The 21,352-nt window shown below is 50.5% G+C and overlaps 1 protein-coding gene across 3 annotated transcripts in view; it reads right to left on the bottom strand.

Annotated features, from left to right (window-relative positions):
• Positions 1–21,352, bottom strand: part of tiam2a (TIAM Rac1 associated GEF 2a) — a 72,480-nt gene that overhangs the window by 28,751 nt on the left and 22,377 nt on the right. For all 3 annotated transcript variants that reach the window (XM_030355778.1, XM_030355777.1, XM_030355780.1), the window contains exons 3-9: positions 19,888–21,072; positions 15,630–16,137; positions 14,379–14,551; positions 13,076–13,300; positions 8,346–8,531; positions 7,782–7,937; positions 4,262–4,312 (exon numbers count right to left, since the gene is read on the bottom strand). In XM_030355778.1, the coding sequence (XP_030211638.1) occupies positions 4,262–4,312; positions 7,782–7,937; positions 8,346–8,531; positions 13,076–13,300; positions 14,379–14,551; positions 15,630–16,137; positions 19,888–21,066 (2,478 nt within the window). In that variant the 5' untranslated portion in view covers positions 21,067–21,072. The remainder of the gene's footprint in view (positions 1–4,261; positions 4,313–7,781; positions 7,938–8,345; positions 8,532–13,075; positions 13,301–14,378; positions 14,552–15,629; positions 16,138–19,887; positions 21,073–21,352) is intronic.

Below are 21,352 nucleotides of genomic sequence, written 5' to 3' on the forward strand. Positions count from 1 at the left end.
ATCATGCTGCACGCTGCAGATCTGATTGCGGATCCATTGGCGGGTTAAAAGAGCACGGCAGCATCTGTGATACGAGCCACAATTCTGCCTCCCAAGACTTCGGCTTTGGGTTCTAGCCATTTAGTTGACCAGCTGCAGTTACAGATTAGCTAATGGCAAGTCTCCCAACTCAGACTTAACTTCAGATCTAGGTACTGCTGGATCCGAGATCAACTAGTAATGGCTGCCACACCGTCGACTGGAAAGAAAGTGGGGAGACCACCATTGTACTCAAAGAGTATTTATAAAGAACCGGCTAGTAGGGTGCTTTGATGATGATCCACGGAACATAATTGCCTAGCCCCTGCAATAGCACACACAAAAAAGGAAAAATAAATAAATCAGTGGGAGTCTTTGAAGTGAAAACATTTCTCTGTGGCAATTAACGGTGTGGTTTGGTCGGGGGTACGAAGGGCCGTTAACAGTGGCTAACCGCCGGAGCCCCTGCACCACTAGACCACTTATAACCGTCTCCTGGTTGCGACTGTGTGACTCTGCGGAAGAGAGAGTCACCATTTTGCATTTGGTGGCTAGCGGAGACGCCAACGCCGGACCACAGCCTCCAGGGGGTCTGAAACCCCACGCACACAGCGTGAAGGAGCAATCCACTATTTAGCTCTGTGGACGGGAACCGTCTGCACCACACTATCACACTGAGAGGAGGTACGAGATCAAGGGGGAGGACTGCCTTAGTGGCCAGGCCACCAAGGTGCTGCGCTCATGCAATTCAAGAGCTAGACCACAACAGATGAGTGAGTGAGTCTGTCTGTCTGTCTCTCTTTGTGCGAGTCAGTGTCCGTCTCTCTTTCTCTGTCTCTCTCTCTCTGTGAGTGAGTGAGTGAGTGAGTGAGTGAGTGAGTGAGTGAGTGAGTGAGTGAGTGAGTGAGTGAGTGAGTGAGTGAGTGAGTGAGTGAGTGAGTGAGTGAGTGAGTGTCCAATGGATTCAGTCACTGTGTGATCCATGTGTTTGCAAAAACAGGGTGGGGTACCTAATTTAAAACGCACAGGAACTCTCTAAGAGACATGACTACCCCCTTGGCCCCCCTGCTCCTACTGAAACCATTAATTACCTAACCTGTTAAACTGAGCCCTCTTTGATTCAGGCCGTGGAACACTGGCTCCACAAACACACAGCGTCAGCGGACTTCATCAACCTTCCGTGACACACCTCCTGGTGAGGACAGCCACCCAATGTTCTGCTCCACCTCGGCCCAGGGGTGACGAGGCAAAAACCAACCAACAGGGCAACCCTGATGTTCCGACTCCCCTTGGCTGACCGACACATCCGAGTGGTGGCCAAAACAAGCCACGCGCCAACGGCTCGCCATGTTCTATAAGAAACCCAACTTTCCTTGCTATTTTTGGACAAACAAGAGTGCTGCTTAAAAACCAACCAGTCTCCGACACAAGTGTGGAATCATGAGGTCATCTCTCCACATTTAGGGCACGGATGGACAGAAGTAGAAGCCACCACGATCCCCGATTGGCCCGCGGTGGCTGACTAACTGTGCTCTCGTTCAGGGTCTGGAAGACCATGGGCGGTCCGACGGTAGCCTGTAGCATTGTTCCACTGAGGGCTGCCAAGTCGCCCCGTGTCATGACACGGGGCGGTGACAGTGAGTGAGTGAGTGAGTGAGTGTGTGTGTGATTTAGGCGCGTTTGCATATGATTTACCTAGCCACTGGGCGAGGGGGAAAATAAGAAGCAGCATGTTATATGCAAGAGCGTATGGAAGAGTCTAGTCTTTCTCTGGTCAGTGTATGGAAATAATCACAAACACGCGCGGCCCCGCCCGGTAGATTCTAAAGATGGACTGTGAGGTTGCAGACATTTGGTGACCATGGCGGAAGAAAATAAATAAGACAGTGTTGCCTGGTGAAGGACCTTAGCAACTGTGCGACCCAGACCTTACAAACAAGCAAGGCTATAATAGTCATGGGTCATTTTCGCTCATTCTCATTTCCCGCTATTAAGTCTGTTAAAAGGAGATTCACGCCTCATTTCCTCGAAACACCAACTGACTTCCTCTTTAAAGGCATGGGGTGACAGACAGAAACACACAGACAGACACACACACACACACACCCACCCCCCCCCCCCCCCCCCCCCCCCCCCCCTTTTGGGGATCGGTGGCTCCACCATGTTTGGGGTCATAGTGGTCACAAAGAGCAGAGCTCATGGGTAGTGGACGATTGTAGGAAGTGTGGAGCATAGATAGCATAGTTACAGCAGTCTGCGCTAGACAGCGAACAAACAAGTTTCAGTGCATGGGATCCTGAAGCCTATAGGCTAACCCACGCTTGGTTACATTCCCACCAGTCCCGACTTTCCACAAAAACAAACTTGCATAAGTCATGGATTTTAAGGACTGCACGTACAACGTCAGAAAAAGTCTGAACCCCACTCCCATGGTCTGAACATTTCATTTCTGTATATATTTCGGTGCATAAGTGAGGCGTCAAAACTAATTGAGCTGCTGGTTTGCCCAGGGTCTGTGAAAAGGGTTGTGAACGGGTATTACTGTATTCATAGAGGATTATAGCTGGGGACCCCGAGGCCGCAGTGGTAAAAAGATTCAGCCCTGTTCCTAATCCCCTACAGACGCTGCACACAGTATGCAGAATTCATCACCGAGGCAGGGTGACGGCAAGACCATGACTCCCTCACCCCAGTGGGTTAAACCAATGCCCGACTGAACAGATCCCCTGGACGGATACCTCCACTGCACGCATACATGCTAATTAATGACACCCATACGCCACCGACATGCGGGGGTCTGCTTCTGCATTGCTTGGTACATAGATTCTCACACACAAGTGCCTGCCCTTCACTTGACTCCACTTTGAGGCATTAGGGCAAGATGATTGGCTGAGGGAGTCGTCATGGGGATTTGAGGCATCCAAAAGGAGGACCACAGCAACAACAGGGAGCGTGACGCCACACAGGAACAGGGATCGATACAACCCAAGTAGCACTCCCTCTCTCCCAGTCTCACCCTATGTTTCTCAGCCATCTCTCTCCTCTCCACTACTTTCAAGTCTCTTCAAGACTCTTAATCCCGAGCACATCAACAGGGATCCCAGGCCCGGGCTACACATTCTGGCTCACCAAAACAAAGTCAAATTTGGAGGAGAGAGCGACGTGTTCAAAGGGACACTAAGCTGTGTAAAGAAGAGTGACATCATTATCCTCAGCGCTACTGCTTGTTTACGTCACAGTCTGCGCCGCTTTAATCCTGCAAAGTCATGCGGGAGCGGAGCTCACAGAGACTCAGTTAACCAAATACCCTTATCGAATGGGTAGAGCTGGGGTATCAAAACAGCGAAAATAAAAACTAAGCGGATCAAACTCATTAGTTTTGACAAGACCAGATGGGGATATGGCCACATGGACTTCAACAGAACACAGAACAAAATTCGTACCTGTTGCTGCAGTGTCTACTGTGCACGACTATAAGAGTGGCAAACCGCGAGAGCAAAAACAAAATGGCCTTCTAGTAGGACATGGAAATTAGGCGGTTGCTAGAGGAAGACTGGGACAACGACTTCTCTGTGAGACCAGAGAATGTGTACACACATCCATGTAACAGACTGGTGTACTTGTTAGGTCTGCCCTCTCAGACAGAAAAATATCATGCTCCACAAATTCACACGGAAAACCCAAAGCCGAAAAGCACACACACACACACAGGTCATTGAAGGCTGCATTTAAATTGTATATTGGAACTTGGTTTCCAGCACAACATTGGGAGCAGACAAGGTGAAACAAATCACTTTAGGCACGCTGTCTGTCCCTTTTCCTGACACCTGCAGATAAACAGATAAAAGGAACATGTGCTTTGATCCCGCTGGAGTAATACAGACACCCTGTCTGGTGTGCAAAACGTACATGCGGCACGTGTGTGTGTGTGTGTGTGTGTGTGTGTGTGTGTGTGTGTGTGTGTGTGTGTGTGTGTGTGTGTGTGTGTGTGTGTGTGTGTGTGTGTGTGTGTGTGTGTGTGTGTGTGTGTGTGTGTGTGTGTGTGTGTGTGTGTGAAGAATGTCATTACACGCTCTGACATCAAAACCCATGAAAGACCAAAGAGGTCCAAGTGAGAGAAGGCAAGCTCCTGCATCTGCTGAAAAAAAAACCATCTCTGGTTTGCATTGGGTCCATTCCTCATTCATTCATTAGAACGTTAACGACAGTGCTGCAGCATCAATAATAATGAGCCAGTTCTCACCTCGGTAGGGGGTAGGCAGTAGGGCTGACCTCCGCTGGTGCTCTCGAAGATCTGGAACAAAAGACGTACGGACAGACGGTGAGACAGACATGAAGGCACCCCACACCGTGACTCAGATGTAATTAAGCACCCAGCGACCTGCGGCAACACATTATCAAACAAACATGCGCACATGCATACACTGCTATTATACAGCTAATTAGAAACTATGTGAGCAGAGGTTTGATAGAGCAACCACATGGACTCTGTAGGCTTTGATGGTCCAGAGGTTGTAATAGGATTTGTGTGTTTGACCATGTGCGTGGGCGATTTGCCTGCGCCGTTGTGTGTGTGTGTTTGCCTGTACTCGTTTGCCTGTGCCTGTTTCGACTGAGCCCGTCTGTGTGTGTGTTTCGACTGAGCCAGTCTGTCTCCGTGTGTCTCTGTGTGTGTGTGCGTGTGTGTGTTTCCTTTTTCGCCTGTGCCTGTGGGCAGAGAGATGAAAGAGATGGTGGCGAGAGAAGGAGAGCTTCCCCACTCCATCTCAACACCAGACGATTTTATTAGCCACGATGATAAAACGAAAAACATCGCTCTACACACACTCTGACACACACACACACACACACACTCACACCACTCCTGAAGCACCAGGGATCCACTGGTCTTGAACTACGACCTGGTTCCTCCTCCCTCCCAGGGAGAGAGGTATATTTGTAAACCCGACGGAAATAGCGATGCCTTGCCGTGAAAGCCCTAAAGCTAATTTTAGAACCCATTTAGCTAAACCCACATCAGCAGCAAATCCCCCAGTCCTTTACGTTGGCCTACTTCCCACCGCTCCTCCGTCGTCAAGGTAACAACGTTTACCTTTGTTGGGGGGGGGAAAACGGAATGAGAGGCGCAGGGGGGGGGGGGGGTATAGAGCGACGGAGCGAGGGATGTGGGATGGAGACGGTGATCGGGCGGGTGGGGTAGAGAGGGTTGGATTATGGGTAAATGGGATTTGTTTATGTGTCGACACACGGATGAGACAGTATCTTGGAGACTATGTGGGAAGAGAGAGGCATGCTTTGAGGGTCCGGGGGGGGGGGGTATGTAGACCGCTTGTAAACACTGAGAGAAACCGGTTGGTCGGGAGAGAGGCAGGCATTAAGAAAAAGGTAGCAAGAGAGGGAGATAGCGAGAGAGGGGGAGATAGAGACACAGGGAGTGAGAGATAGTGAGATAGATATAAAGAGAGGGAGACACAGAGAGGGGCAGATGCGAGAGAGAGAGACAGAGACAGAGACAGAGGCAGATAGTGAGATAGAGAGAGAGACACAGAGGGGCAGATAGCGAGCAAGAGAGAGACAGAGAATCACAGAGAGGGGCAGATAGTGAAATAGAGAGAGAGACAGAAAGGGGCAGATAGCGAGAGAGAGAGAGAGAGAGAGAGAGAGGGGCAGAAAGAGAGACAGAGAGAGGGACAAAGAGAGGCAGATGGGGAGATAGTGAAAAGAGGCAGGCAGATAGAGAAGAAGACGGATAAGTAAAGAGAGCCAGAGGGAGGCAGAGACAGAGGGAGGCAGAGACCGAGAGAGAGCGAGAGAGGCCGATAAATGGAGGGACAGGGAAGGTCGATGACAGCGTTTTTTGGTATCCAACATGCTTGACAGATTCAATGACTGAGACGTAGAGAGAAGTGACAGGCAAAGCGTCGCACAAGATGGCTGACGATGATGAAACGCCACAGGGAGAAGGGTGAGAAGGTTCGAGGACAAAGTATATCATGTTATACCAAGGATAAAACATGTGGGGGTCTTGGAGGGGTAGGGGTGTCCACACCTGGGGACACTGAACATGGACATGAGAAGAACAGTGATAGCAACAGCCTGGGCTTCATCCAAATCCCACTCAGACACATCTCTGCTACAGAGAGCACAAGCATGGGCCTTATAAGGTCACACTAAGCGTCCGTCTGTGGATCTACTATAGTGAGCCTGAATCTGAATGATTGGCCACCATGGAATGGAATAGTGCCTGGCGAAATGGTGCAGTGTAGAATTAATGTTGAAATAAATCTTGCTTAATGGGTCATTTTATGTTTGGCACGATGGACAGTTTGAATATATTATAAGAAACCTGTGGCACACAAACATATTGAACCTGAAGTCTATCTATTTCACTTGAGTCATCAGATTTGTTGAAAAAATAAACATCTTTATTTCCTGGTACCTGACAATATGCTAAATAATTCCAGACACGTATTGCAACTAAATCTTCAATAAACAGAAGCCATAATTTCATTATCCATGGATGGATTGATTTTCTTCACATTAATGATCACATTAATTAAACGTATATTGAAAGTGATTATATAGCTGTGTGAGAGAAAAAAGTGAATAGACACAGCAGGTGCAGAGTGGGAGAATTATCTTGAAGCACTTGCTTGCCATTAGCATGTATTCATAATCTTAAATTAGATGAGAAAAAAAAAATAGATGATCCCAATGAGAACACTCTAAACAAATTGGAGGAAAAAAAAGGGGCGACGAAAACCAAAGCGAAGGCAGGGAAATATTTAGCCCTGTTAGGGTGACCATCTGCTGGTTGGCCGCTGGGGACTGAGGTGAGAGTGGAGCCTGCCATGAACCACATATGGTTCTTAATAATTCACGAGTGGGATGCACCGCCACCAGGCACTAGCAGGACGCACTGGGTCCCCACCAGCTGGAAGAAGCACTGCTGGCCCCCACCGCCTCCCAGCTCAGAGATAAGCTGTCTTCAAATGCTGGGAGACGGCACGTGATCCACATTTACGCACACGCAAACGACACAAACACAAACACGCAGACCGGATGAGATTGTGGCGGAAACAGAGGTGCACAGGGGTTTTCCCACGCGTCAACTGTCAATACACAAACATTTCGAAACTGCCATTAAAGAAACAAAAGGTCTTACTTTAATTTAAAAAGTGCTTGGTCAAATTTTCCTCTGAGGATTCGAGAAGGAGCGCTTCCCAGGACAGAGATCCTCATATAAACGCCTAAGTGGAGCAGGCTTAGTCCTACGTGGGGTCCTACCTGGGGGGTGGGGGGGATTCCAGCCAAAATAAATAACCAGCCGGCATGATGAGTTTAATTACTAACCTGAGGAAGATTACCCCCCTCCCGCACCTGCGCTTGGAATGTCCCATAGTGTTGCTATAGATGGGAGCCTTGCATTAACAGGGGTTGGGGGGGGGGGGGGTGGGGGGACTAGCAATGTGTTTCTAATCAATTCAAAGAAGCCCAACATGGTCAACATGGCTGCAATTAGCACAAAGGGGTTTTGCAAGACAAGCAAGCAAAGACCAGCTCATGTGTTGCGCCGGTTGTTGTTGTTGCAGTAAATACGAGGCAGTTGCACCGCCCGTGTAAAGCGACTGAGTGTAAAATACACATTGGCACGCTTTACACATCCATCTCCGCTCGTGCGTGTCGCGTGCATGCACCGGGGAACATAAACGAGACCCCGTTTATACTCCTGGATGTGTGTGTGTACATTTCCACGTCCGTACCTGGGACACAGAGGGCCTCTTGTCCCGTCCTCTCAGGGTGAGGTTGTCCAGGCCCTTCAGAGACGAGAAGAGGCCTCGCTTGCGCTGCCGGGACGCCAGCGTCACGGAGCTCCGCCTCCTCCTCCGTCTCAGCGTGGCCTCGTCCCGCGAACAGATCTGGTTACAGACACGGCATCCGTTAGTCCCCGGGTTTCAAAGCTTCTGCTAAATGACCCCTTTAATAGAGTAATCCACTCCATGGGAAAACCTTTGCTACAACCCAAATGTTATACCCATTTAAAAACGTGAAAGTGGGCAAAATCCCCCCCCCCCCCTTCTGAATGCTTGGTACTGTCTCTCTGGGAGATCTGTGTTTAGGTTCTTCCTATTATTCCCCCGCCTTAGGCCGGCGTTGCAAACCAAGAGAGATTTACACTTAAGCTTCGGAAATGAAACATGGAAAACGCACAACAGAACCCATGCATTAGCTGCTCTGTTGTCTACATGCCTTATGTCCTGTGTGTGTGTGTTTATGTGTCTGTGTGTAGCGTGTGTGTGTGTGTGTAGCGTGCAAGAGCTCCTCACCAGTGCGTGGAAGGAGGACACGGAGAAGATGCCCAGGCGTCCCAGCGCGGCCTTGCTGGGCCGGCCGGCGGTGGCCAGGAGGCTCTTGGGGTTGGGCAGCTCCCCTCCCTGCAGGCTGGCCAGGTAGCAGCGCATGCGGAACAGGTCCATGTTGAAGCGCTCCAGGTTCTGCTCCCACTGCTGGGTCTGAGGTGGGGGGGGGATCACACAGAGTTCAGATTAGGGTGGGAGTGGGTTGGGAGGAAGCTGTGAGTCACTCCCCCACCTGGGATCAAGTGTCAGGGACGTGTGGTCTGGGATGAGGGAAAGACCACGAGATACCTAATCAATCCCAGACTGGACACTAGGGAGTTTCAGGGAGGTCAAAGGGCGATTGAGACTTTAAGAGTTGCCCATTTTCCTGCAAAACTTTACCCTTCCAATAGATGTAGTACATGCTTGTTTGTGTGTGTGTGGTTGACGGCTGGTTTAAGCAGCCTCACCTGGCCCGAGTCAGGCTGATTTGGGCCAGGGGAGGCTGCTTAAGCCAGCCGTCAACCAGACACACTCCACAACATGAAATAAACCCAACACTGATGGAGACGGTTAAGGGCTGGGGGTGATGGGGTTGGGGAGTCATCGGTTGGCGCGGTAAGGTCGTGATATAGAGGGGGTTGGGGTGGCTTGAGGTCAGAGGACTGCATTCCATCAAGCAGCGATTGCTTACAGATGTGAAAGGCTGCAGGGAGATGTTGATGGTGAGGGGGGGGGAGATGGTGTATCTTAGGGAGGAGTGTGTGTGTGTGTGTGTGTGTGTGTGTGTGTGTGTGTGTGTGTGTGTGTGTGTGTGTGTGTGTGTGTGTGTGTGTGTGTGTGTGTGTGTGTGTACCTGGGTTATCAATAATAAAACGTCTACCCGAGGCACAATGACACAACCCAGACCACCGTCGTTAATCCCATAGGATTTACATGAACGCGCACTAGAGCACTTAAAAAAACAGACACACACACAGTCTCATGAATGCACACACACACACACATGCACCATTCTGGCTTTCCCAGCTTGTAAAGCAGGAGAATCTTCCCTCTTTTGGTGGGACCCACGATGTAATGAGGACCTCTCATGTATACAACCCTAAAAACAACCAGGTTTAATAGGGATTAGGCAGCACTATGCCATCTTTTACCCACAATATAAATAAATGATGCTGCACCCTGTAGAGATGTCCTATTAACTCTCAATAAAATCTGATATCAGTCTCCCCATGGCTGGGGATGACTCACAGTGAGGGGTGCGTGTGCGTGTATGTGTATGTGTATGTGTGTGTGTGTGTGTGTGTGTGTGTGTGTGTGTGTGTGTGTGTGTGTGTGTGTGTGTGTGTGTGTGTGTGTGTGTGTGTGTGTGTATGTGTGTGTGTAGTGGAGGGGAGGGAACATGGATGCATGACATTTCAAACACCCTGTGTTGAAGGATATTATCCACGTTATACAGAGTTATGGTCCAGGTACCCCCGACATACTGGGCCTAATGCACAGCTGACCCATCTGCTCTCTTTATCAAGCTGCACCTTCCGTTTCCATACCATAGGTTGAGAATACTGCAGGTGGTTGCATGAAATCATAAGGGGGGAGTTTGAAGGAAGTATTAGCTGTTAATACTGAACTATGCATTACATAATGATTGCCGAATGATTTCCCAGTAATTCCCAGTGAATAAAATACTAGGAAATGGTTTCATTAACTATGCCCAAAACCCACATAAACTTCTCTCATCTCTCATAGGGGAGGAACTATAGCAGTTGTAACAATCATAAGCAACAAAAACTGTAGACTTCGAGCATTAGGAGAGTTGTCGCATTGGGTGAATATCAATCATAAGAACCCCTGTATATAACCATTGCACATGGTCTCACAACCCTTGTGAGAGTAATCTCTGTAAAGTTGTGTTGTTTAGCAGCTATGTGTGAATGCAGCCATGTGGCTGACTCTACCCATCTGGGCTGGAAAGACAAACGTATTTAAGTTTCATTTCAGATCCATTAAGTGGAGCGGGAACACAGTCTCCCCATCGATAGATGCCCATCTCTTCTTACCTCCCCACTCTCGCATCTGCCCAAGAGAGAGCACTCTAATGCATGATAACCCCTTTGTAATGCAACTCCATCATGTGTGTGTACATGAGTGAGTGTGTGTGTGTGCGTGTGTGCACAAAGGGCAGCGAACTTCAGAAAGAAGTCTTGCTCGTGCAGATTCCAGTAAACATGGGTCAAGGTTTGGGGGGGGGGGGGGGGGGGGGGGGAGGTGGTTGAGAGATCAAAGTAGCCCCCGCTCAGTGCTTGGAAACCACCCCGCCCCCACCGGCCCAGCCGTCAGGCAGAGACCTTTAGATCCATCATCCGTCTCAGGGCATGCTTATCAGAGGTCCAGCCATGCCGGCTTCGCCCTGACCCCGTCATTGGTCCCATAGCCGCTTGCCTCGCCGTTCGCCCTGACTGAGCGTACCGGCTAGTTGCAACCAGATTTAACCCCCAACACCCCCCTCCATCCGCGCATCTAGTGTGTGTAGAACACGCACGCACGCACACGCACACACACACACACACACACACACACACACACACACACACACACACACACACACACACACACACACACACACACAGCAAATAACTGAGTCTTGACACAAACTCTCAACTAGTCTTCTATAAAGCCTTGTATAAATAAACGATATAGATCAGAGGGACAGTGTAGCTGTCTAGTCGTGCATTCTCCTTTCATGCAAAACCTCACTTGTAGACTCCATTGAGACCTACTCTAATCAGAGGCGTCTGATTGGGGCGACCAGAGGGAGGCGGGGGGGCAGCTGAGTGGTGATGAAGTGGGCTGAAGTCCCTGTCCCTGATCTCCAAGTCTAGAGGAGAGGCACGCCTGTGGTCGGGCTCTCCGCTGTGCGAGGCCAGAGCATGGCGCTGCGCTGGCTGGCGCTTCAGGCTCAGCCCCCCCCCCCCCCCCCCCCCTCCCCCTCCCCCTCCAGGCTGCGTGGTGCAGGCGGAGGAAGAGGAGGATTATGCATGTTGAGAATCCATTACCAGGAAACATCTGGAACCTCCATCTGATGGCATGGGAGCTGGCTGCTCCCCGGAGTCCCAGCGGCCCCCCATCTCCATCCCCTCACAGCCCGCCCCCCCCCACCCCCCACCGCTGAGGCACAGCGTCTTGGGGGCCGCAGCGTTTAGGCCTCTTATGTTTATCCGTCTTGAATCCCCCCCACCTCCCCTCCTCCCACTTCAGAAAGATCAAATACAAACAGACAGACGTTGTGCCGCCCTGACGGCCCCGTCTGGATCAGAGGAAGTGGAGCACCCTGTTGAGTGTGTGTGGATGGGCCGGGGCTGGCGTGGGCGCGAGACGGGGGCGGATCAGGTGCATGCCAGGGTCCTGCCAGGTTTTTTTATGAGTTACTGTCCCTAGGACAGATGAGACTTCTCAATACAAAAAAAAAAAAGGAGTTGAAAATGTACCTATCTTAAAAATATGGTTACACTGGTCACCGTAGTGAGCCCTGAATACTGTTTCACAGGGCCTACCCCACTCTTGGTTTGTTTTATTCCAAAACATACATTGGAGCTAGATAATACAACATAGTACAAAAATAGTGAAAAAACCTACTAGTCACTCATATATTTATATTACTCCCTCGCTCTTGCCCGGCGCTGCAAACCCAGAGATTTACCCTTAAGCTTCGGAAATGAAACAAGGACAACCCACAACAGAACATCCACCCATGCATCAGCCCTCTGATGTCTTCATGCCTTATGTCCTCTCTCTGTGTCTGTCTGTCTCTGTGTCTGTCTGTCTGTCTCTGTATCTGTCTGTCTGTCTGTCTGTCTGTCTGTCTCTGTCTGTCTCTGTGTCTGTCTGTCTGTCTGTCTGTGTCTGTCTGTCTGTCTGTCTGTGTCTGTGTCTGTGTCTGTGTCTGTCTGTCTGTCTGTGTCTGTGTCTGTGTCTGTCTGTGTGTCTGTCTGTGTCTGTCTGTCTGTCTGTGTCTGTCTGTCTGTGTCTGTCTGTCTGTGTCTGTCTGTGTCTGTCTGTGTCTGTCTGTGTCTGTGTGTCTGTCTGTCTGTCTGTCTGTCTGTCTGTCTGTGTCTGTCTGTCTGTCTGTCTGTCTGTCTGTCTGTCTGTCTGTCTGTCTGTCTGTCTGTCTGTCTGTCTGTCTGTCTGTCTGTGTCTCTCTGTCTCTCTGTCTCTCTGTCTGTCTGTCTGTCTGTCTGTCTGTCTGTCTGTCTGTCTGTCTGTCTGTCTCTGTCTGTCTCTGTCTGTCTCTGTCTGTCTTGCGTGCCAGAGCTCCTCACCAGTGTTTGGAAGGAGAACACGGAGAAGATGCCCACTCAAACATATATCAATATGTATTTCAAAAATGGCAGGGAACACTGTCGAACCTGTCCTCATAGGACTGTACCACTTTATAACTTTACAGTGCAGCTAACTGTCAAAGTGGTGACAGCTACCCGATAGCCCGCTCTGGTGCTCAGGGCTGCAGAACAACCAACCTCTTTCTCCTGTCTCTACGTTTTATAATCAAGTCAGACTAAGTAACAGGGAGCACGTTGAATGGAATTACAGCTCCTGCATTATGATGGCGTTCTGCTGCAGTACAGTATGTGCCAGGGGAAACTCTCAGATAAAAAGGCCTCGGGGGAATCCTCCGAGAAGATACCACCTATTCTCATCAGGGACGACCGTGCACTCACCTGGTTCTCGATGGCCTTGCGGTTCTTGGGGTCGGCCACCACCGTGAGCTGCAGCTCGGCCATCTTCTTCATCTTGCCGTCCATGTCCACCTTCTGCAGCAGGCCGCGCACCTGGCCGCGCAGCAGGCGCACCGTGTCCTCCTTGCCCTGCCGCTTGGCCACTAGGGAGGCGCTGGCCGAGTGCACCGCCGTCACCCAGTTCTCCAGGTCCGTCTGGTTGCTGGCCTGAGACGGGAGGGAAGGATTAGAAGGTTTGGTTGTTAAGAAAGTCCGGCGGTTTAGGCTTCTCGCGCTGCTCCGAGGTCTCAGAGGCAAGGTTAAATGATTGGAGAGCTGAACGCCGTGAAGGTTGTCGCCGGTCGTTCCTCGGACAAGGTGAGATGTCGTGAGGTTTTATTGAGGGTGTAAACATGATTGGCTGCGTGTTGGTATGTTTGGTTTATTGTCCGAGTGGACCATGTCCACTCGGACAATAAACCAAACATACCAACACGAATAGTTCTTCTATCTATCCATCCCTGATAGAAGAACTATGCGTGTTGGTATGTTTGGTTTATTGTCCGATTGGACATGGTCCACTCGGACAATAAACCAAACATACCAACACGCATAGCTATCTATCCATTCCTGATTCCATCCTCCACCCTTGTGATTCACCTTCCGAACACAGAGCCTGTGACACCACCCCATGCTTCCCCTCACTGGCCTCATGACTCACAGGCCGCAAGCTGGGCCTGTGTTCCTGAAAAATAAGAGATTTCTATTCACCCTTCCTCACTCCTTTTCTTCCAACTGCATTCCAGATCACATCAACACACTCTTCTTTTTGTCACATCTAGATGCGAACATCCAACCTGGGACCGTTCTAATTGCTGCCTCACAGAAGCAGTTAATCAGATGAGATGGCTGTGACCTTCAAGGCCCGTTTGAATTGTTTGCACCATGTCGTCTGGCAGGGTTTACAAAAAGGACTACACGGATTAGGAGAGCAATCGCTGTGAAAGAAGGCTGACGTGCCCGTAGGAGGCACGGTCTATCGAAGCCAGACCGCAGAAGTACATCGACACGTCATGTCCGAAACATCCAGGCTTCTGCTTTTCATTTGTGCGTTTGGACCACGCACTACACTAAAACAGAGCCGGGCTCAAGTCCACACAGGAATCTAAGAGTTCATCACTTGTCCATGACACGACCAGACGCTGGCACTAGAAAATACAACAGGGATAAGTGGGCGACTCGAACGGATGGTGGGAGTCATGAATGAGTGACTTTGGTAGGAGAAGCTTTGGCAGTGGGGTCTCACCTGGAAGAGGTAGACGTCTCCATAGCTGTTGCTGAGGCAGAAGACGTTCTCCTTCTTGGGGTGCTCGGGCACCGCCTGCACCACGCTGTCCTCCGCCAGCAGGGCGTAGCGCGGGGACCCCTCCTGCTCCGGGGACCCCTTCCCGTAGGTCTCGTAAAACAGCAACGTGCACCCTGGGGTGACAGGGGAAAGGGTCAGAGACCAGGTGGCGGGTGCATCTGAAGAGTAAAGTTTTGTGGGACAATGGACAACTCTTGAAGCCTCCAACCATCGCCCTTTAACCTCCCTGAAATTCCCTAATTTCAAGTCTGGGATTGATCAAGGTTCATTCCCTAGTCCCAGACATCAACTTACTTTTGATCACATTTAATCATTGTCGCCAACTGAAAGGCAGGGAACGTGTTATAGTAGAACCATTATTTTCCTCGGAAATTTTGTTTTCCTTTATTATTTTTTAGCGCGTTTGTGGTTATTGTTTCAGCAGGATGGATGTGTATGCAACTGTCGATCACCAAACTTATGGTTTGTTTGGGGTTCTCGGAAATTTGTTCATATCTTCTCATAACGGCTTCCAGGGAATATTACCCTAGCGTGTTGCATAAGAGCTTTGAAAAGTAACTTATGTTATGCTTAACGCCTGTTAGGCGTTAAGCATAACAGGCACTTAGAATCCTGGACATGAAGAGAATGTCCTTGCGGTGTCAGTGCTGGCCTTCGTTGGCTGATAAATCTCAGATGTTTTCGACAGTAAATGCTTCAAATGAGGGCGTAGGGTTATGTGTCCTCGTCTAAAGGTGCATGAGCACTCCTGGATTTAAAGTGCCAACACACACACACACACACACACACACACACACACACACACACACACACACACACACACACACACACACACACACACACACACACACACACACACACACACACACACACACGCTTATCTATTTCGGCCAGTAATGCATAGTAGTAATCCATAAATCCTTCTAAGATTTTAGGGTAACAAGGCCAGATAGAGGCTCTAGCAACAGCAAATATTATATCATGGCCAAGGATCCAAAAGGCCTTTTTAACCTGATACAATAAGAGGCTCTCCTTTAATGTAATATTGACTTTATGAGAATATCCTTCCTCAGGCAAACTACGCGGTAACTATGACAAAGATTTTGGGAACCAGAGGTGAAGCAGGCTCCTCCACCCTGGCTGGTGTTACTTCAGAGTGGAGGGGGTATTGGCTGAATGCAGCCTGCTCACCTTTCAGGGTCACCCAGTACTGCTTCCACCTGCGGCGAGACACCAGCTCCAGCTTGCGGTCCTTGTGCAGGGTGAGGAGAGGCTTGAAGGAGAGCCACCCGGCGCGCCGCACCACCCCCTGCTCCTTCTCAAACAGCAGGTCCAGCTGCTCCAGCGAGCCCTCTGGCGACTCGCTGCTGCTCCTCTCCTCCTCCTCCTCCTCCTCCTCTTCGTCGTCTTCCTCCTCCCCCGTGCCCGTGGACTCGTCCTTCCTCCCGCCCGCCCCGCCGCTCCCGCTCCGCCGGCCGCCCCCCGTCTCCCCCAGCTCCCTCATGAAGTTCTCGTAGATGTTCTGGCGGACGGCGTCGCCGCTGGCCTGGTGGAGGGCCCCCTGGGACTGGGCCCGGGAGGCCGCCGAGGCCCCCGGGAACCAGGGCAGGCTGGAGACCTGGGAGGGAGAGCTGGTGTCGGCGGTGAGGCCGTCCACGCCGCTGTCGAAGGCATCGCTCGGCGCCTTGTGCCTCTGCTCCTGTCAGGGGGGGGTGGGGAGGGGAGGAGAACAGGGTGAGAGGAGAGTGACACACTGGAGACAGAGGCTTCAGAGCAGAACCACAACAATGGATCGGGAAGTAGAACAGTAGGTGTGTGTGAAGTGGTTGGTACACAGGCTACAGGAAATAAAAAGAAGGTATGAAAGGCAACAAGTGTAAAAAGAGAATAAAGATGAAACCACGACAGAGAGCGACACGACAGAGTATACATATACTTTTATCTCTTTCCGTGTTTCTGACGGAATACCCTCCCAGTAAACACTTTCATAAAACGTGGGATGTCTTCCGCTTAAGGTGCGAGCGGAAGACATCATTTACGACCGTTTACGACTTCATAAAGACTGCCTATTAGCCCCGGGATTAGCTTTCATTGATACTGCATAAAGAGGAATGTATGGTTTCATTACCAGCACCAATATAGAAACATCACACAATGGCAGCTAGAGCAGGCATGGCAATCAACACCCGGCATGTTTACGTATGTTGTGTTTATAAGGGGGGAGATGTCCTTATTTCATTCAAACGGCAATGGAAAGCCCAAGCTGACATGGTTCAGATCAAAACGGCTTTCACGGATGTAGATTGTGACATGTTTTTTTGAAGAAACCATATCCAACAACTTAATTGCTCAGGATGTTTCCCTCAGAGGCAACTTACCCTGAACACAGGGGATTGGATATCTGCATTTAGGACCTGCATTTAGGAGCAGGAAGTGTGTCTATTGCTCAAGGATAGGTACAATTAGGACAGCAGGGATTAAACCTTGAACTTCCTGTTTGCGGTTCGAGCACCTTAGCCGGTAGATGTTGGTAATGCATTTGAGGAGAACACATATCTGTAGTACAACAACGATATGGACTTGGATCAGGTACACCTTTTACTTCTTAACACTACTCACATCTCCACTTAAAGTGCAAAATAGAAGCTGGTATTGCTTGCTACGGCTGTTGGACTGAGAAATTGGGCCAAATTGCCGGTGATTGGACCCAAGTGTGTAGAAAACACAGAGGCACGGCTGATTTCACGTCATCTGAGGCCTGCAGGGGGTTTGACGGTTCCCCAGAAGACCACTTGATGGAATCACGTTCTCTTTCGGCTAATGAGAGACAACCTCTCTTTAACGAGCTCTTGCTGCATTGATTCTCCCCCGCTAACAATTGAAAAGAACTCCCTTCATCTCGATGAAGGGAGGAATTGATTCCTTCGCCGTCTGTTTTTGTTGGTTGTTTCTTACTTCATGACTATCATTCCTCGTCATTAAATCACCTCATCTCAAACATGAGTCTTTTTCTGCTCCTTCCCTGATACTTTGCCTTTGGTATCCAATGACCTCATTCCCCAGGATTGGAAGAAATAGCGCACTCATACCCTTCTTGTATATATTTATAGATCAATGTGGCAGCAGGAAAATGCAGACGAGAGACGCCGACCTGGGTAAGTCAGTTTTCCTTTTCCCTAAAAAAATACGTTGTTCTTGTCCTCATCCAGATGTTTTTAACAAGCTGCAGGCCACAGCTGTTGGGCTCTGAGGTCCCACGCTGACCTCTAAGCCCATTCGACAACAAAAGACCTGCAGTGCAGGTGGAGGGGGGCAAGAGCCAGAGCTTCTCCTGGGTCTGGTCGACCGGATGAGACAGTGGGACCTGGGCCCGGAGTAGGAGATATACGACCAGAGAGGTTAGGCCGGCCGGCACTGAGGGAATCCAGACATAAGGACGATTATGGAAGCGAGAAAGAGAAAGAAAAAAAAACGAGGCCTCTTTCCAAAGGCGACAGCCCTGATTTAGGCTATGTCAGGCGCACATGGAAATTCCCCAAAAGAAAACGGTCTTTTGATGATTCCCTCAAAACGGTGCATTTATCTCTAAAAATAGATTGTGGCTAATGACGGTTTGTTGCCGAGGCCTAGGTTTTGACTATGAATCACTGCGTATTTACGGGTTTAGGATTGGTGCTTTTCTTATGATCATCGCAGATGAACGCCTCTTTTTCTCTGAAGGTGAGCTGCTAATAAACAAAGCTCTTTTCTCTGCTTTCCAATCAGGCATCAAGTGCTAATAACATAGGAGCTAAATCTGCTGGTCCTTGGCTGCTCCCAGAACCGGTTAAGCACCAACACATGGCCATAGATTAGCAGGGCTTTTTTCTGTGACACTTGGAAGAGGGCACTGCTAATGTAAAGTGAAAGCCTTATGCATGACACAGATTGTTGTACTTTGAGACACGATGACATGGCGCACACACACACCCCCCCCCCCCCCCCCCCCGCTATGGTCAAAAGAGCAGAGTTTTGGATGCAAAAAAAATCGAAACCACACAAAAAAATCCAACTGAACACGCAGAAATCCCTATTAGCAGATTAGTTCACGGAGGGTGGCGAGAGGACTCCACCACATCTCTCCAGAACAATACAAAACAGCCATAAGTCCTTAATAATGTCCAAAGAGGCGGGGGGGAGGGAGAGTTAATCTTCAATGAGGAATTAGTTGCTCTCCAACAGAGCTTTAGAAAAGGCTTTGGGCAATTCTCTGGGCATAGCCTCAACATAAAGCATTTAAAAAAGGTGAATTAACTGATGCGGAAGTTTTTTGTTTGAACTCGCAAAAACAAAAGGAACTTTAAAGCTACACATTCTGCCAAATTACAATTTAAAGATAATCCCTGTTTAGGGCAGCAGTGAAATGTTCATCGGAACATAATACACAAGCTTGCAGTTTGTACTAAACTAAAACTACTTATAAATAATATAAATGTAGCATAAAGCATAAAAGGCCAATAACATTATTAAAGTACAACAAAATTAACTTAGCCCCCTTTTTCAACTAATTATAGTCCAAGCAAACCAAAATTTACAATAACAGTGAAATTATAAGAATACAGACAATTTAACTAAGTCACACACATACGACACAAATGCATCCCCTTTCATCCATTGTCTAATTACACAGAATTCCACCCATCAATCTGACACAACTAGCGGCATGCTTACAAAGAAGGCATCGACCCACCGTTAAAAACTCATCGTGAAACTGACAGCGCAGCCCTTGGCTTCTGCTGCGTCTGATCATGTTGTCCATATCTCCTACTATGTATCCACTGGCCCCTTGTCCCTAACCTCATCTCCTTTCTATTCAGGACAAGTAATGATCATTTAAAAAGACATGAACAACACCCGCAGCTGTGCCAATTTCATTTCGTGACACCCCACAGTGACCGGTGCGCGGGACAGATGGTGTTGTGGTTCTGAGGAAGGGGGCCTTGTGGTAGACACCAGGCAGTGCCAGGCAAGGCCACAACAAAACCCTCACCGGGGAACACGGTCACTTGGGGCCTTTATCGATTCCCTTTCCATCAAAACAAGCCGACAATGAATGCCCAATCAGGTAAGGGGGCATGGAAAAGATTCACCATTTAAAAATAAACATCAAAATGTTAAACCAGGGGTAATGGAGGAGGGATTTATCCCTTCAAAGAAAGGAATACAATTTGATATACTGTGGCCTTGAGATTCTCTGTAAGCGCCCTGCTGTGACACACAAAATGATGCAGTCAAGTGTCCCCTCTAGGCGGCCAATCAAGCAACAACGAGACCCTCCAAGTCTCGTTTGTAGAGAGTGCGAGAGAGTGCGAGAGAGAGCGTGAGAGAGCGAGAGCGTGAGAGAGAGAGAGCAAGTGAGAGAGAGAGAAATGCTCCAAGTCAGGAGGAGGAGAACAGACGTCTGACTAACCTGGGACTTCTTCTTGCGGGCGAGGCTGCCCGTCCAGTCGCTGAGGCGCCTGATGCGGTTCTTGATGGAGTCCTTCTTCTGGAAGCCAAACTCCGGCCCGGCCTGGTACTGCTCCGGGTCTTGGCACCCGCCCAGGTCCTCGCTCAGTGTGTGGGCCTTGGGCCGGCGGCAGGGCAGGGTGTAAGACGAGTACTGCCGGGCCTCCAGGCGTTCCTCCTCCTCCTCCCCCTCCCCCTCCCCCTCCTCTTCCTCCTCCGCTGGGACGTCCAGAGCGGACGCAAACGAGGCACGGTACGGTTTGTGAGACAGGCTGTGCTCCCGGTACAGGCAGGCCGGCTCCACCGTTGCGGGGAAGGTGGCGGCCATAGTGGGGTCCCTGTACAGCTCTGGGACGGACATGGGAGAGGACTCATGCTCGTCCAGAGACTCGTGGCCGGGGGAGAGGATCAGGGTCCTCGAGGCCGAACACGGCGGCTCCTGCTCCGCGCACAGTTCCGCGCTCGGCCCCCAGGGGGAGTCGTACCAGGAGCCGTCCGAGCTCAGCGAACTGCCCTTGCTGGTCCTCGCCATCGAGGAGGCGGGGCCGGGGGGCGGACCCCCTCGGGAGCCCGGCGGTCCCGGGGCGGCAGCGGCGGCGTCCACGTTGGGGGAGAACTTGAGGAGCTGCACCGGACCCCCGACCTCCTCCACCACGAGGGGGCTGCCGGGGGTGTTGGTGAACTCCACCCTCAGGCTCCCGTCCTTCTTGATCACCACCCGGGGGCTGCTCTGCTCCTCCAGGCCGTCGCAGCCGTCCCCGGCGGCGTGCCCGTTGAACTCGGCGCCGTACGGGTTGTCCCGGTAGCCGCCCGGGGCCCGCCTGCCCGGCGCGCCGAGCCCCGGGGCGCCGCACCACTGGGGGGGCTCCCTGAGGGGGCTCCCCTTGGCCCCCTGGGAGATGTAGTCGTAGTGCCCGCTGGAGTAAGGCGGGCGGCTCCTGGCCGGCGACAGGCAGCCGCGGCCCAGAGACCTGGCCTTGAAGCCCGAGCCGCGGGGGGCGTTCTTCCACCACGTGTGGGGCGACAGGTCGTCTTCTTTGGAGGAGGGGAACTTCAGGGAGTAGGGCTTCTGTTTCACGGGGAAGAAGAAGCTGGTGCCTTTGGGCCCCTGGATGCTGTACTGGCTCTCAGAATTCCCCATTGCCACCTGAAGGGTGGACATAAGATACAATTAATTTCGGTTTGTTTGTACCACACTAATTAATAGCAAATAGTTATTACATTGACATTTTGATTGCAGCAAGCCTAGGCTTATTAGAATTTTAACCTTCAGCCGTTACGGTCCAAACTCGACTAATTTCGCCTTCAACGTTTCCCTTAAAGTTTGACAAATGAGCCCCAGGTTCCCATGGCTGTTACGTGTGACGATACAAAAGTCAAATCACTTCCAGACCGTCCTATAGTGAATTAGTGATGGGGAGCCCTGC

This window comes from Gadus morhua, chromosome 5 (genome assembly GCF_902167405.1).
Source record: "Gadus morhua chromosome 5, gadMor3.0, whole genome shotgun sequence".
Taxonomy (NCBI): Eukaryota; Metazoa; Chordata; class Actinopteri; order Gadiformes; family Gadidae; genus Gadus; species Gadus morhua.